Source organism: Miniopterus schreibersii (assembly GCF_964146895.1).
Source record: "Miniopterus schreibersii genome assembly, chromosome: 3".
Lineage (NCBI taxonomy): Eukaryota > Metazoa > Chordata > Mammalia > Chiroptera > Miniopteridae > Miniopterus > Miniopterus schreibersii.
The window spans coordinates 11,568,757-11,583,684 of NC_138103.1; the positions used below are offsets into that span (position 1 = coordinate 11,568,757).

The 14,928-nt window shown below is 55.5% G+C and overlaps 2 protein-coding genes across 2 annotated transcripts; both read left to right on the top strand.

Annotated features, from left to right (window-relative positions):
- The first annotated feature begins 1,144 nt into the window (after nucleotides 1-1,144).
- On the top strand, nucleotides 1,145-7,255 carry ZNF213 (zinc finger protein 213). The gene is made up of 6 exons (XM_081131891.1): nucleotides 1,145-1,392; nucleotides 2,701-3,207; nucleotides 3,913-4,036; nucleotides 4,205-4,278; nucleotides 4,490-4,613; nucleotides 5,692-7,255. Exons 2-6 carry the CDS (start codon nucleotides 2,809-2,811, stop codon nucleotides 6,348-6,350), a joined length of 1,380 nt encoding a protein of 459 aa, XP_080988017.1. The 5' UTR covers nucleotides 1,145-1,392; nucleotides 2,701-2,808; the 3' UTR covers nucleotides 6,351-7,255.
- Nucleotides 7,256-8,258: 1,003 nt separating this feature from the next.
- On the top strand, nucleotides 8,259-13,713 carry LOC308554581 (caspase-14-like). The gene is made up of 11 exons (XM_081131847.1): nucleotides 8,259-8,541; nucleotides 8,626-8,766; nucleotides 8,853-9,048; nucleotides 9,151-9,239; nucleotides 10,026-10,136; nucleotides 10,274-10,441; nucleotides 10,987-11,209; nucleotides 11,534-11,650; nucleotides 12,122-12,196; nucleotides 12,731-12,834; nucleotides 13,442-13,713. The coding sequence occupies exons 1-11, from the start codon at nucleotides 8,467-8,469 to the stop codon at nucleotides 13,553-13,555; spliced, it is 1,413 nt and encodes a 470-aa protein (XP_080987973.1). The 5' UTR covers nucleotides 8,259-8,466; the 3' UTR covers nucleotides 13,556-13,713.
- Nucleotides 13,714-14,928: the final 1,215 nt, after the last annotated feature.

The window sequence follows — 14,928 nt, forward strand, 5'->3', positions numbered from 1 at the left end:
CTTTCCAACCAACTGAGCCACCTTGCCTGGGCGAATGATTCCGGATTTATATTAGAAATATTCATAGATGTAGAACTGTAAGAACAGGCTAAAATATTAATAGTGCTTATTCCTAAATGGCCTTATTAGGAATATTTTAAACCTTAAGTTATTCGACAAATATTGTTTCAGAAACAAGTCTAGATGCTGGGAGTAGGGCAATGAAAACAGTGTGACCTCATGGAGCTCATGGTCTAGTAGGAGACTAATATCACACAAATATGTCAGATAAAAGGAAGAAAGATAAGGCCGGGCAGAGCCACGGCGTGCGTGTGTGTGTGTGTGTGTGTGTGTGTGTGTGTGCGCGTGCTGTTTACAGGGTTAGGGAAAGCCATTCGAAGGAGTGACATTTGAGCGAAGTGAGGCCGCTAGCTAGCCTTGCGGATCTCTATACCTTTATAATTTTCCATATTTTCTTAATTTTCTTTTCCACACTAAGCACGCAATGCTGCATAATCAAAACAAGAGAGCTTTTTCTATTTCAGAAAAAGGTCTGGAGCCTCAGATCTCCAGGTCGAGGAATAAGTAGAGATTTGGAACAGGCCCAAATCTGTGGAAAGAACCCAGAAGTTCCCGGGTACAGCCTGCCTGCTCTAGAGTCGCCCTGGCCCCGGGATCCCCGCCGCTCCAAAGAGGAAGCTGCAGGTGGGAGAGCGAGGGGCTCCCTGGGGTCAGAGTCCCCGCCAGCCGAGTCCTGCTGAGCGATCTCAGCCGACAACGCTCCAGGTCGGAGAATGGCCGCGGGAGGCTCGGCGCCCCTCACGGGACTGCATTTTCCAGGAAGCTCCGCGCTCCTCAAGTCAGAGGAGCAGAGAAATCTGGAGGATTAGCGGGGGAAGAGGACAGCGCGAGTCTAGACGCAGACCAGAACCCGCGGGCAAGGGTGTTGATGCGCAAGGCACTTCTCCCGGTTCAAGGGCCACCCGTCAAGACTGAAACAAGCTTAATGAGCAACTGCCTCCCCCGCGAACGCAGTCCCGAGGACTTAGAGCAGCGCGTGCGCAACGTCGTTTCCCAGTGACCTCCGCGCGGACTTCCGGTGCTGGAATCTGGCGGCGGAACCGGGGACGCCTGGGCGGCTGTAGGAGGTGTGGCCCGGGGGCGGGACCCGGGGTCGGCGACCCGCGACCCGGCAGCGGAGTGGAGAGCGGGTCCCAGGGCGGGTGGGGCCCGCGCCCCCAGGCAGAGACCGAAGGGGGCGAGCACCACCGAGAAGTGCTGGGGGCAGCCCGGGCGCCTGCGCCCGCTGCACCCGCTGCCTCAGCTCCGCGCCGGCGAGGCTGCTGGGGATCAAGCGCGGGACTCCGGCCGGTCTGCGTTCCCGCCTGCCGCGCGTCCTGCCGAGCGACCCTGGTGAGTCCCTCGCCCTCTCCCAGCGGAGCCTCCTCCTCGATCACTAGAGGATGAGAACGGAGCGCGTACCTTTCGGGGGAGTTGTGAGAAGTACAAGAATAAAGTGCTTGCCCTGGCCGGATTGCTCAGTTGGTTAGAGCGTCCTCCTGATACGCCAAGGTTGGGGTTTGATCCCGGGTCAGGGCACACACCAGAAGCAACCAGTGAACGCATAAATAAGTGGAACAACAAATCCCTGTTTCTCTCTCGCCCCTTCCCCCTCCCCTTTCCTCTCTCTCTAAAATAAATTTAAAAAAAATAATAAAGTGCTTAGTGTGTAGTAGAGAAAAGGACTGGAACCCCAAATGCCTCACTTAGATATTGGTTGAGAAACTGGAGTACATCCATACCGTGAAATCTTCCAGGGAGGTTAATGAAGAAGCATTGTTAAGTGGAAAAGCATATTACAAAATAGTTTGTGCAATAAGACCTCATTTATGTGAAAACACACACTTTTTCTCTCTCATTTCTATAGGTACATTTTTAGTAAATGCACAGGGAAAGGTCTGGGAGGTCATGTGTCAGATTGTTAATGGGAAGGTGCACTGCATTGTGGAATGGAGAGTTTCTCTTCTATATATTTCTACATTGTGTATTCCCCCCCCTTTTAAAATTACAATGGTTGGTATCATTTATTGAAACAAAAAACCAAAGTTCCAAAATACACCCTTTTAGGACTTTTGTGAAGAGTGGCAATGTAAAGCATAATAAATATGTTTATATGTGCCCTTGGATAAATGGCTTAGGATGGTGTCTGTGAGCCCATCGCTGACACCCCTAGACCAGATGTGTTTTGCAATCCAGAAGTTTTTAAATTTGAGAAAGATAATACAGTACACATGGCATATCAAGTACCTCCTGCCAGCAGAATCTAGGACAACACTCAATAATCAAACCTGTTTTTTTATTGAAGTATAATACACATACAGAAATACACATTGTAAAGCAGCTTGATGGATTTTTACAAATTCAACAAATACATTAATATTTCTGCTGTAAAATATATGAACATTTACATTAAGTGGGATAAATGGAGATCAGTAGGCCAGGTGGTAAAAACCTGGGAGTTTTGGATTCCAGAGCTGAAGCTAAAGGGCTGTGGACCTGTATTGGTAAGAGAGAGAGTGTCTTATTAGCAAGGCATTATAGGAAAGCCTACAAAAGGCCTCAGGGCCAGGAAAGGATGGGAGCTAAAGTCCCTGGATGTCCCTCCAGGCTGGTGTTTGCTCATGTGCCTTCTCCCCTCCTGCTATTTTGCTCTTTCCCTAGGGGTTTGTGTCCACATGCTGTCCCAGCTGCCACAGGGAATCCCCCTGGGAGACTGAAGGGCAGGCTCCTGGGTTGAGGCCCACCAACCCTGAGCCTTAGGCCAGGGGAATGGCAGCCCCCCTGGAATCTCAGGACCAGGCCCCTGGGGAGGGAGAAGGGCTTCTAATTGTGAAGGTGGAAGATTCCTCCTGGGATCAGGACTCTGCCCAGCAAGAGGACAGCAGGGATTCTGAGGCCTGCCGCCAGCGCTTTCGGCAGTTCTGCTACAGGGATGCGGGCGGGCCTCATGAAGCCTTCAGCCAGCTATGGGAGCTCTGCTGCCGCTGGCTGCGACCTGAACTGCGCACCAAGGAACAAATCTTGGAGCTGCTCGTGCTGGAGCAGTATCTGAGTGTGTTGCCTGGGGGTGTCCAGGACTGGGTGCGAGAGCGGTGCCCAGTGAGTGGCGAGGAAGCCGTTGCCTTGGTGGAGGACCTGCAGAAGCAGCCAGTGAAAGCATGGCCTCAGGTGAGGGGCCCTTCCCACATCAAGGGGCATCTGTTTGGCACTTGGGAGATAAGTCTTCCAGGGGTGGTGGGGGCACAGAGCCAGAGGGAACATCCACAGGAGCATCTCACAACAGGTGTTGCCTATCTGAAAGACACTGTCCAAATGAATCTGGTTTCTTTTTGGTGGCTTCGGAGGGCAGAGCAGGACCAAAGTGGGCATGTTCCAGGAAGTCAGGTTTTAGCTCCACACAGGCTCTGCAAATGTTTATTCATGTTCTGCTCTAGGCCAGGCACTGGGGATACAGTGACGTGCATAGTGAGAGCACCAGAGGGGGCATGAGAAGGTAGACCTGTACATGTGAACCCTACTGTCTTGGGAGGTGTTGGGTCCTTCACACTGGAAGCATCTGGGGAGGTGCTGAGTGATGGGTATGGGTTTCTGCTCTTCACAGGGAAGTCTCCCCCCACTCCTCTTTGCTAAATGGCTCTATGATTCTATCCTTTGGGGGCTGGTTCTTGCCTTGTACTTGATCAGCAAGTGTCCCTGGGCACATGGCACTGCCTGGTATCACATTCTCCTCTGGACTTTCCTGGGGCCCTGTACTGATCTCTCCCCCAAACCTAGCCTCCTGAGGGACATGTCCTATGTCTCCTTCCCAGGGATTAAACTCTGTCTCCTCGGTCTGGTCTCGGTGCTGATGGGCATGTTGTGGTTCCTGCACAGGATGTGCCCTCAGAGGAGGTGGAACCTGAGGCTGCAGTCCAGGGATCTCAGGCCAAGGGACCTTCCCCGAAGGCGGGGGCACAAAGCCAGCCACCTGTACCCTGGGAGCAGCACAGCCATGGTGGTAAGTAAGCTCCTTCCCTGGCACTGTCCTAAGGGTGGCAGGAAGAGTACTTGTTCTGTGAAGCTTAGGCGTGTGTGTGCTCACGCATGCACGCACATGCACAAGAGAGTGTGGGGTTTCATTCCTTGCTTGAGCTGGCCTCTCTGAGGCTTTGTTCTTTTCTTTCAGCCCAGCTTCCTGCTCTTCTTAAAGAGGGGAGTGTCAAACAGAAAACGAATGCCTGCTTTGCCCCCGAGATCCATGTGAGTTACCAGTCCCTTTGTCCTCTCTGAGGCCATCAGTGCTGATGAGTCTCTAAAATGGGCCTTGCCTTCTCAAAGCTTCTTCCATCCATCCTGTTCATACCTGGGCCCATCCTGTTCCCCATCCCAACCCTCTTCCTCTCCCCACCTACAGCTGCCAGGGGAGCCCTGAGCAAGGCAGCCCTGAGCAGAGTTTCTCACCTCATTTCAGGGACCTGTGACATTTGGAGACATTCCCTTCTATTTCTCCCAGGAAGAATGGGGGTCCCTGGACCCTGCTCAGCGGGATCTTTTCTGGGACATAAAGCGGGAAAATTCCCGGAACATTGCCATAGGTAAGCAGTAGGTGCAGCCAGGACCCTTTGGGGTCCTTGGCTCCTCTGAGCTGGAGGCAGTAGCCTCCTTGAGGGGTCCCAGCAGCAGAGAGAGGGCCCGGGCAGGCCACACTCCCCTGCACATCCTGCTGGAATCCTCAGTCTTCCTCCTCACTTCAGCGGGCTCCAAAGTGGGCTTTCCCAGGCTGTGTTCAAGAGCCCTTGCTGATTTCTTTTTTGTGTGTTAATGTTCATTTTTCTCTGCCTTCAAACATGTATTAATATATGGTGAGTGCTTGCAAATGCTAGCACTGTGCTGAGCATTCATATGCGCATTTTCTCGTGTGATTCTCACAGCCCAGTACAGAAAAGTGTCCTTGCTTTTCACACAAGGGACCTGAGACTCAAGTCAGTGGACACCAAAGGGACAGAGCTAGAACTCAGTCCAAATGGGGGTCGCAAGGCTGTCCAGGTTGCCCTGTGAAAAGGTGCTGACAGTGAAAACACATACTGTGCACCAAGGCCTAGGCCCTGTGCATTAGAGGCCACACTCCCTGGACTCTCTTCATGCCAGGGCCTTTCTGAGCACTATTTGGGGATCATCTCATTTAATCCACACAACTTGATGGGTGGGCTAGGATCCCTCTGGATCCAACTCTGTTCTTGAGTTAAGAAGACATGAGCTTGTGTAGCTGAACCCATGTGGTTCCTGTTTCTGATAATGAATAGTGAGAGTTTGGATCGCTTATGAACTTGACCTTAATCTCTTCAGTTTTGTTGGAGTTTGAACAGCCAGCGGTTCAGAGAATGGGGTGTTGGATCCCAGTTGGGAGGGAAACAGATTGGTTAGGTGTATAATTAGTAAGTGCCTCTGGGACAGATAAGCCAACTCCTTTCCTTTGCCTCTGCCTCTGCACTGTTTCTTTGCTGGCCTTTTATCATGTCCCCATTTTATGGATGAGGAAAAGGCTCGGGTCTGTCCAGCCCAGGATTTTCTGAACCTGACAGCCAGGGTGCTTGCTACTGAGTCCTGTTTGTGCCTTGCCTCAACTCTGAGCCCAGATCAGGTGGGACTGAAGAGCTCACCTCTCCCTTGCAGGTTTGGGACTCAAGAGCCAAAGGGGGCCATCCCGGCTGGAGGAGGCGGTGAGGGTGCTCCCAGGCCAGGAGGGCAGCGATGTGACTGTGGCCTGGAGCCCTGAGGAGGCAGAGTCCTGGGAGAGTGAGGCCCGGCCAGGGGCGCCATTGGAGCCAACGGTGGGGGCGAGGAGGGGGCGGCCCTCCACGCGCAGGCGACAGTTCCGAGACCTGGCAGCCGAGAAGCCACACAGCTGTGGCCAGTGCGGCAAGTGCTTCCGCTGGGGCTCAGACCTGGCGCGCCACCAGCGCACGCACACAGGCGAGAAGCCCCACAAGTGCCAGGAGTGCGAAAAGAGCTTCCGCAGCTCCTCGGACCTGGTGCGCCACCAGGGCGTGCACACGGGCCAGAAGCCCTTTTCCTGTTCTGAGTGTGGCAAGAGCTTCAGCCGCAGCGCCTACCTGGCGGACCACCAGCGCATCCACACGGGTGAGAAGCCCTTTGGCTGCAGCGACTGTGGCAAGAGCTTCTCGCTGCGCTCTTACTTGCTGGACCACCGGCGCGTGCACACTGGCGAGCGGCCCTTTGGCTGCGGAGAGTGCGACAAGAGCTTTAAGCAGCGCGCCCACCTCATTGCCCACCAGAGCCTGCATGCCAAGATGGCCCAGCCCGTCGGGTGAAGGCTGGTGGGATCTTCCGGGAGGCGAAGCACCAGGATGGCCATCTCCCTCTGCTGCCACCTTCTGCAACCACTACCCCTACTGCCCTGCCCTGCTCTGCCCCAGAACCTGGTCAACACTCCCAAGTAATGGAAATCTCCTGTGACCTTGTGGCCATTCTTCCTGCCCTCTGGCTTCCTGGAACCCCAGCACATTCCTGGCAGGTGGCTTTAGCATGGGAGAAAGGCTGAGGCAGCAGGGAAGTGTGAGGACTCCAGCAGGGCCTGGGGTCCCCCATCCAAGAAACTCCCCTCAGCCTTGCTTGTCCTGGGGCTCTTCATTCCTTGCCTTCTTGGCCAGGTCCATGGGCTAGGCCCTCTGCCCTGCCAACCTGTGCCTTCCCACAGGGGTGGAGGACAGGCTTTGACCACTAGGGTGCTGACAGGCTCTAGGAGGGACAGTCAGCCCACACCTGTGAAGATATGGGTCCTGGGTGGGGCCTAAAGGGTTTTCTGGCCTCCACCCCTCCCACTTCCAGACCATGACCACTCTGCCCTATCCTGGCGACATGGAAGTTGCCTGCCACTGATTTCCACTGACTTCCCCCTTGAGAGCCATCCTCTGCTGAGACTAGCGGTGGCTCCAGGGACTGGAGGTCTACTGTGAAGACCAAGATCAGGGCCAGTGGAAACCCACTGCTCCCATGCTCCCCTCCAGATACGGGGGTGGGGGTAGAGGGGGATGTTACTTAACACTAGCACTCTGTCAGCACTTTGTCACTGACTCCTTAGGCACTGCATTCCATGTTGTCTGCATTGTCTGCAAATTGGCATTCACAGGGACACACCACAGGCTCTCCAAAGGAGCTCAATCCAGCCTGCCTCAAAAGGGAGCAGGAAAAGGGTTTGAATAAATGTGGAAACTTCCTCCAGACTGTTCTGTTCTTTAGGTGGCTGCTGGGTGGGGGAACCTAGAATTTGTACCCCTTGGTTTCCTGACCTGGTAGTCCTGTTTGCACATGGTGCCGGATGGTTAGCAGGTAGAGCCACATTCTTGGCTTCCAGGTGGGCTGGGCCCCAAAGGGCAACCATAAACCTCAAGACTCCTATGTTGGCCAGTGCCTACCCTGGTCTAGGGACAGCTCAGTCTGAGACAGCCAGTAGCACCCTTCCCTATCCAAGCTGAACAGGACTTGGGGGTCTTTGCCAGGCCATTCCCTTTCTCCCCATTGGTGAAATGAGGAAACAGGTTCGGAGATGGGGTAACTGGTCAGGGTGGCAGTGTGCTCATGCTGGTTCCTGTATTCAGATACATTAGGGAGAGGGCTGCTGAATGAAAGTGGGCCTTGCCTCCATTCCCCATGTAGCCCTTGACATCTGACCGCTCCCATGCCTAGGCCTCAGGTTGGGGCCTGCATGTAGCTGCTAGGCTCATGTCAGCTCCTTCCACTCCTGCTGCGCCCTGCCCAATTCACCAGGTGGTGGCCTCAGCAGGCTTGAGGAATGGTGGGACTGCTGAGACAAGATGTTCTGTTCCTTGGTCTGTGCCAGCCTCTCTGCCCCCTAGGCCTTTCCTCAGGCAGTCCCCCATCTAACAGTTGCTTCCCACTGAGGTTGCTGAGACAGACCCCACTTCCCAGATGAAGCAACTGGGGTCTCACCATGGACAGCTGACTCCAGTTGGGGTTCTACCTCTGGTACAGTGCCCTCCACTCCTTGTACTTTAATGCTTGAGGCTACTGTTTGCCTGTGTGTGGGCACCTTGCATGAGTGAGTAGGGGTGACAGGTGGCAGGAGCAGTGCACGAATTTCTGATGCTGATGGCTGGCTCAGAAGGGAGACACTGGAGTGTAACGAGATCAGATAAGAGGTGACCCAGGAGCTAAGAATAGGATTGGGCACAGGCTCCAGACTCAGGCAGGGGCATGTCAGTGTCAGCCAGGAAGTAGCCTGCTGCACATAAGGAACAGAGCAAGGAGTGGAGCCCAGGACCCAAGGTTCCCAGGGAGGGGGCAGAGTCCGGCTCAGTTCATAAACAGCTGATAGGGATCAGGGAGAGGGCAAGGATTGGGACCCAAGACATTGGTGCTGGGGCCAGGAGGTGAGCTCTGCTCAGAGGAAGTGCCCACCTGGCACCCATGGCCTTCCTCGTGTCTGGGACACTGCAGGTGGCCGCACAGATGGCAGATGCTCAAGAAAGCCTGGAAAGAAAGGTAGTGGAAGGCACTGCCTGGCCCAACTCACTCCTGGCTCCCAGCTTAGCCCCACCCAGCCCAACTCTGGCCTTGTCTCCCCAGGGGAAGTACAACGTGCAGGGTCGAAGGGTGGCCCTGACACTCAGCAGCCCTGAGGTATCAGCCTCTACAGTGGCCATCCTGGAGCGTGTGTTCCAGACCCTGGGCTTTGACAGCTGCCGGAGGAGGGAGGCCTCGGCCCAGGTGAGCACTAGCCTGCCTACTGCCTCCATCCTCAGCCCCACCTGGGGCCTCCCCAGACCCAGGCCTGCCTTTCACTCTTGCCCTAGGATTTCCTTGAGGAGCTGACTGGGTTCCGGGAGCAGCTGGATGCCCATGGGGTCCCTATGGGCTGTGTCCTAGTGGCCTTGGTGGCCCCCAGTGGGCAGCTGAGGCAGCCACAGAAGTTGGTCCGGGAGCTGAGTGGCTGTGAGGCCCTGCGGGGCTGCCCCAAAGTCTTCCTGATGCTCTCAAGTGCTCCTGGGGGTGAGTGGCTTGGCAGAGACCCCCATTTTGGGGCAGGGCAGATCGGGGTGGGCAGGAGGCTAAGACTTTCCCTCCAGGCCAACACTGTACTTTTCTATCCAGCTGCCCCCAAGCCTGGAGCCTTTCTCACTGTCCTGGGTGAACTCTGTGGCCGCTGTTCTCACTGGTCCCTGCTGCAGCTGCTGACGGAGGTGGGGGCCCCAGATGAGTCCCAGGGAGGAGGCTGTGCCGGAGGCCTCCCCTGAGCCTGTGACACAGTTTGATTCATTTACATGCTTCCCACCCGTCCATTCTACAGTACTCTTCTACAATTCATTATCCACAGACGTGCAGTCAGCCTGCGGCTTCGCCTTTCACCCCCCATCCATGCCCCTTCTCACACCCACTCAGGATGCCCCAGACACTCCAGCGTCTTCACATCTCCATGCCTTTGCCCCAGCCGCTCCCTCTGCTTGCCATGCCCTCCCTCCCTTTTGTCCCCATCAACCTCATCAGTCCCAGGCTACCCTTCCTCACACTCTGAGTCAGTGCTTATACTTCTGCCTATCCTGGCTCACACTCCTCCGGGTAGTGACTGTTCCATCAGACTGCAGGCCCCTGAAGGGCAGGGTTGGGAATGACTCAGGCCTGGTTCCAACACCCAAAGTTCTCACTGGGTGCTTGGGTAGCCCAGGGTAATCCTGCAGGTGAGGGGTAGGCCCCAGTTCTGCTCCACAGCTCTCTCCAGTCTGGTGCCTTCCCCTGAGAGGTGGTAGTTAATGGTATGGCCACTGTATAATTCACGTCCAGGGAAGCCTCTGATCTTGAGCCTGAAATAGAACCCCCCTTGGGCCCTCCCCCTCTGCCATTTGTCTCCTCCTCCCTTCAAGTGGCAGAAGACCCCAAAGAGACTATAGTAGCTATGAGTCTGGTTGAGTCATTCCCACCATGCTCCTGTGGAATAGCCCCTGAGGGTCCTGTGGCCCCATCCCCCCCAGGTCTTCAGCAGGACGGCTGAAGAGTCCTCAGGGGCCCCCTACTGCCCAGTCCTTCGGAGTTCATTGCGAGGGGCACTGTGCCTGGGAGATGTGGAGCCCTGGGGGCCTGAGGTAAGGGGGCAGGAGGAGTGTCCAATCATGTGGCAGCAGTGGCAAGTGGGACAGAGGCTCAGGGAGACCCGAGGTGGGGGAAGCAAGGAGCTGGAAGGTCCTCAGACTACTTTCAATGCACCTTAACTTGTTTGTAGCCAGAACCCAACCCCAGCGCTCAGTATGACCTGTCTAGAGACAGGGCCGCCCTCCTCCTAGCCGTGATCCAGGACCGGCCTGGGGCCAAGCAGGATGTGGAAGCATTGAAGGGCTTGTGCCAGGCCCTGGGCTTCGAGACCACCGTGAGGATAGACCCTACAGCCCAGGTGAGGGGAAGCCCAGAACTTCTGGTGGTGCTCTAAAGAAAGCCCCCCCCCCAGGACCCTGGGGGCTCTCTCCTGGGCCTCTCACCCATGGTGGGCAGGAAGGGCAACCCCAAGTCTAGCCTCCATTGTCCCTGATGCATGCATTGGGAATCCACTTCCCTGCTTCTGGAAGCCCTGCCTCCAGGGCTCCTGTGGCTTCTCAGGCTGGCTGTTTCTCTGCTATCCTGATCAAGGCCCCAATTGGACCCTCAGGCTTTTCCTGGAAGGGTCTCAAGTTCTTCCCCAAAACCCATCAGTTCACTGCCTTCCCCTCATGCCTCTTAACTTTTTGCTGCTAGAGAACCAGCTGCAGAACCAACCACATGTCACCTCCAATGAGGCCATGCAAGGCCTTGCAGCAGGGATTAGGACTTCCTTCCTGATCCTGAAGCTGGCAGGAGATGGGAGGTAGGGTGGGTGGGGGTGGAGAAGCCTACCTGGAGGGCTTCCAGGTACTGGGAAGGCAGTGGCCCTGGCCCAGGCCTCAATCTTTGTTCCTACTCCAGGCTTTTCAGGAGGAGCTGGCCCAGTTCCAGGAGTGGCTAGACACCCGCAGGGGCCCTGTGAGCTGTGCCCTTGTGGCCCTGATGGCTCACGGGGGGCCTCAGGGGCAGCTGCTGGGGGTTGATGGGCAAGAAGTGCAGCCAGAGGCACTGGTGCAGGAGCTGAGCGGCTGCAGGGCCCTGCGAGGCCGTCCCAAGATTTTCCTGCTTCAGGCCTGCCGTGGGGGTGAGTGGGGTCTGGGGCCCTCCCTGGAGGTACAGCTGGGTCCTGACATCCAGCCTGGCTCCTCCTGCCCAAGATTCACTCATCCAGCCCACCTCTTCCAGGAAGCCTGAACACTAGCCCTTTTCCTGCCCCCTCTCCCAGTGTCTCCTAGAGGTCAAGTCCATGAACTTGAGCACTTTACCCTCAGCACTTTTCATTCAGTGCTCTGAATGTTGCCAGCCTGGCAGGCCTACCCTGGAGTTCTGGGGGCTGGGGGCTGGACCCCTGGAGGCACTTCCATGTATGTGCTGAATGAAAGGACCTGCCTGTCCTCTCCTTCCTCAGGACACAGGGATGCTGGCATGGGGCCCACAGCTCTCCCCTGGTTCTGGCGCTGGCTGCGGGCACCACCAGCCACCCCCTCCCAAGCCGATGTCCTCCAGATCTATGCAGATGCCCAAGGTAGGTCTACCTTCCTTCTGGAGCCTGGGCTTGGGCAGGGCTGGGTGTGTGTGTGAGTGTGAGTGTGAGTGTGAGTGTGAGTGTGTGTGTGTGTGTGTGTGTGTTGGGGGGAGGGGTGCTATCTGTCCAGAGCACATTTCCAGGGTTCTGAGCTGGGGTCCTGCTGCCACCTCTGCCCTCTCTTTGCCAAGAAGTTGGGGGGAAAAATTGTCTGAAACCATAAGGGTTTCTCCCCTACTTGAGCCTTGAAACAACCCTGGAGTCAGGAAGGTAAAATAGCTTTTCTGAAGTCATACAGCTGGTAAGTGACATGGCCGAGATCTGAACTCTGATCTGTCTTTCCTGCTCTGCACTCTTTCCACTGCCTTGTGCTGCCCTTGAGCCAGACTCAGGGGCAGAACCAACCACATGTCACCCTGGGGCTGGTGGAGTCCCAGGATGCTGGGTAAATGGAGTTCATCCCTCTTACAGGCAGTTCCTCCAGGAGCTTCCTTCCAGGGAGCTGTGACCAAGCAGACATCCTAATGGCCTATGCAGCCACCGAGGGTAAGGGACAGGTCATCAAGAAGCCCGGTTACACAGGGCCCAGCCTCCTGGCTGGAGGTCTGGTGTGGCTTTAGTGGCTGCTGGGGCTTGGCATTTGTGGCACAGGGGCACCCATCTGGTTGCAATTAGGTCATTTTCCTGTCATGTTTATTATTTGTAATAATAGCAATGCTGGTGAGCATGCATTGCAGGCTGACTATGCCAAGCACTGTACCTGCATCATTCCCTCCAGGCTATAAGTTTCTTGAGGGCAGGGCAGTTCCGCCTGTCTCAGGGCCCTTCCCAGTGCCTAGCAAATAGGACGTTCACAATGACTATTTGTTCAATATTGAATCCATCATATATTCACTTGGCAAATATTGGGCAACAACTTGTTTCAGAAACAAGAAGTTCCTGCTCCCCGCCCCATTCACTTGCCTGACTCCCCAGAATCCTGTCTACTTGCCCCCACTTCCACCATCAATAGGCTCCTGGGGATTGGAAGGCAGCTGGTCAGCCCGAGTCTGACGTGCTGGCCCTGGTCTTCTGGCCTAGGCTGTGTAGCCTATCGGGATGAGAAGGGTTCAGACTTTATCCAGACACTGGTGGAGGTCCTCAGAGCTGCCCCCCGGGGAGACCTACTGGAGCTGCTGACTGAGGTGTGTTGGGGAATGTGGGTTGGCAACAGGGGAGAGAGGCTAGATTCATCCTTCTCAGCCCTGGTGTTCTGATCACCTCCTATGCACCCAGTTGGTGAGGAAAGGATCCCCCCTCAATAGTATGGGGTGGGCGAACACATGACACCCACAGCAGTTATTAGTTGTGTACTCACAGCCTGAGGAGAGTACACTGCACACCAGGCAGGGCCACCCTGGGTTGCACTAAGGAACAGAGTGAACCAGCAGGGGCTGTGAGCTGCAGGTTTTGTAATAATGGAGGGTGGTGCACCCCCTGGTTCCTGCAGGAGGAGGTGATTGGCTTGTTTGAATAGTTTTGCAGGTTGTCAGGGAACTGAAGCCCCTCAGATTGAGGCTGGAGTGGAGTGCAGCTGGTCTGTCTGGTGGGGCAACTAGCTGGGGGAGGGGGGGACCCTTTCCTGCTGGGTAGGGGGCATATCTGACAAAAACAGGGACTCTTGGCTAGCCCTTTGGAGCCGTGTCGCCCAAAGATATCAAGGCAGCACTTGAAACTTCAGGCCTTACAATATACTGGGTGCCAGGCTGGGCTGCAGAGAACCTGGGCACAGGCTGAGTGTGGTCCTCGCAGGTCAATCGCCAGGTGTGTGAACTGGATGTGCTGGGTCCTGACAGCAATGAGCGCCGCAAAGCCTGCCTGGAGATCCGCAGCTCCCTGAGGCGCCGGCTCTGCCTGCAGGCCTAACTGCCTGCAGCCACCCAGTTGGTGCTGACAGTAGGTGGCCACACCCCAGTGCCACCACAGACGCCATCCACTCTTCAGTTCCCTCACCTATAAATGGGACACCACTGCAGGGCGCTGGCTCAGCTGGCACGCAATAAACATTTGTTGATGATCACTGCACACGTGAATAGTGCCTGCCCTCAGGGAAGTGCAACAGTAAGATAATGTATGTAAAGTGCCTGGCACTTGTAAGGGCACATTTGTGTCCCTGGGAACCAGATGCTGGGCCTGTGGGGAAAGGGGAGGGGGCCGCATCAGAACCCAGGATGGGCTAGGCTGGGCTGGATGTCCTGGGAAGGGGCAGTTTGGGGTACCTGTCACTCTCCCAGCTGTGGAAAAGCAGGAGACTTGGCCTCCGCCTTCACGACTGTCAGAGTCCAGACTGGAGCCATGGGACTGGAACAACGCATTGCAGGTTCAGCCGCGCTGTGATGGGGAAAGCACCGGGTGGGGGTTGGGGGGGGTGTTAGTGGACAGCTCCTGACCCAACCGGAGCTGGGACCATGTGGGGAAAGAGATCCGAAGGGACCTCTCCCAGCAGGAGGGGCCTGGGAGGCTTGACCAGGTCTGGAACGCAATGAACAAGGTCTTCGGTTCTTTGGTTCTTAGTGGAGCAGTTTGAGCTCAATTGCTCGGTGCAGCCCAGATCGGAGCCCCGCCCACACGGAGCCCGAGGGGTGGGGGTGGGGTGGGGGTGGGGGGCAGAGCCCCTATTCACTCTGCGCACGAACATTACTACTGCACACCACGCAGGCGCCTAGACAAGCTTTATGGAAAAAGCTGTACAGCACTTTTTTCACAGGGCCGCGTGGCCTAATGGATAAGGCGTCTGATTCCGGATCAGAAGATTGAGGGTTCAAGTCCCTTCGTGGTCGCTGCTGAGGTTGGTTTTTCTCCCTCCGCCTACTATTTTCTGCCTCTAAGGGCCACGAGTGCACCCGTGGCACTGCTGAAACCAGCGCTGGCGGGAAGCTACCAGGTTGTGGATCCTGAATCTACCAGCCCAGGATCCCGGGATCCCTCTGGGAATTGGATACATGAAATATAGTTCAGATGAAGGAAACTGTCACAGACGAGGGTTTGGACTGTTGGGGTAGGGACCCGGTAGGGGAGTTGCCCCGGGGTGCATTTTAAAATATAAAGAGATTATTGTGATGGAAAAGGTGTGGAAATAGTGGTAATGGTTGCACAATATTGTGAATGTAGCTGATGCCACTGGGTTGTACATTTAAAAATGGTTAAAATGGCAAATTTAACGTGATATGTATATATATATATATATATATACACACACACACTTAACACAATAAAAATATTTTTAAAAAATCTAATAA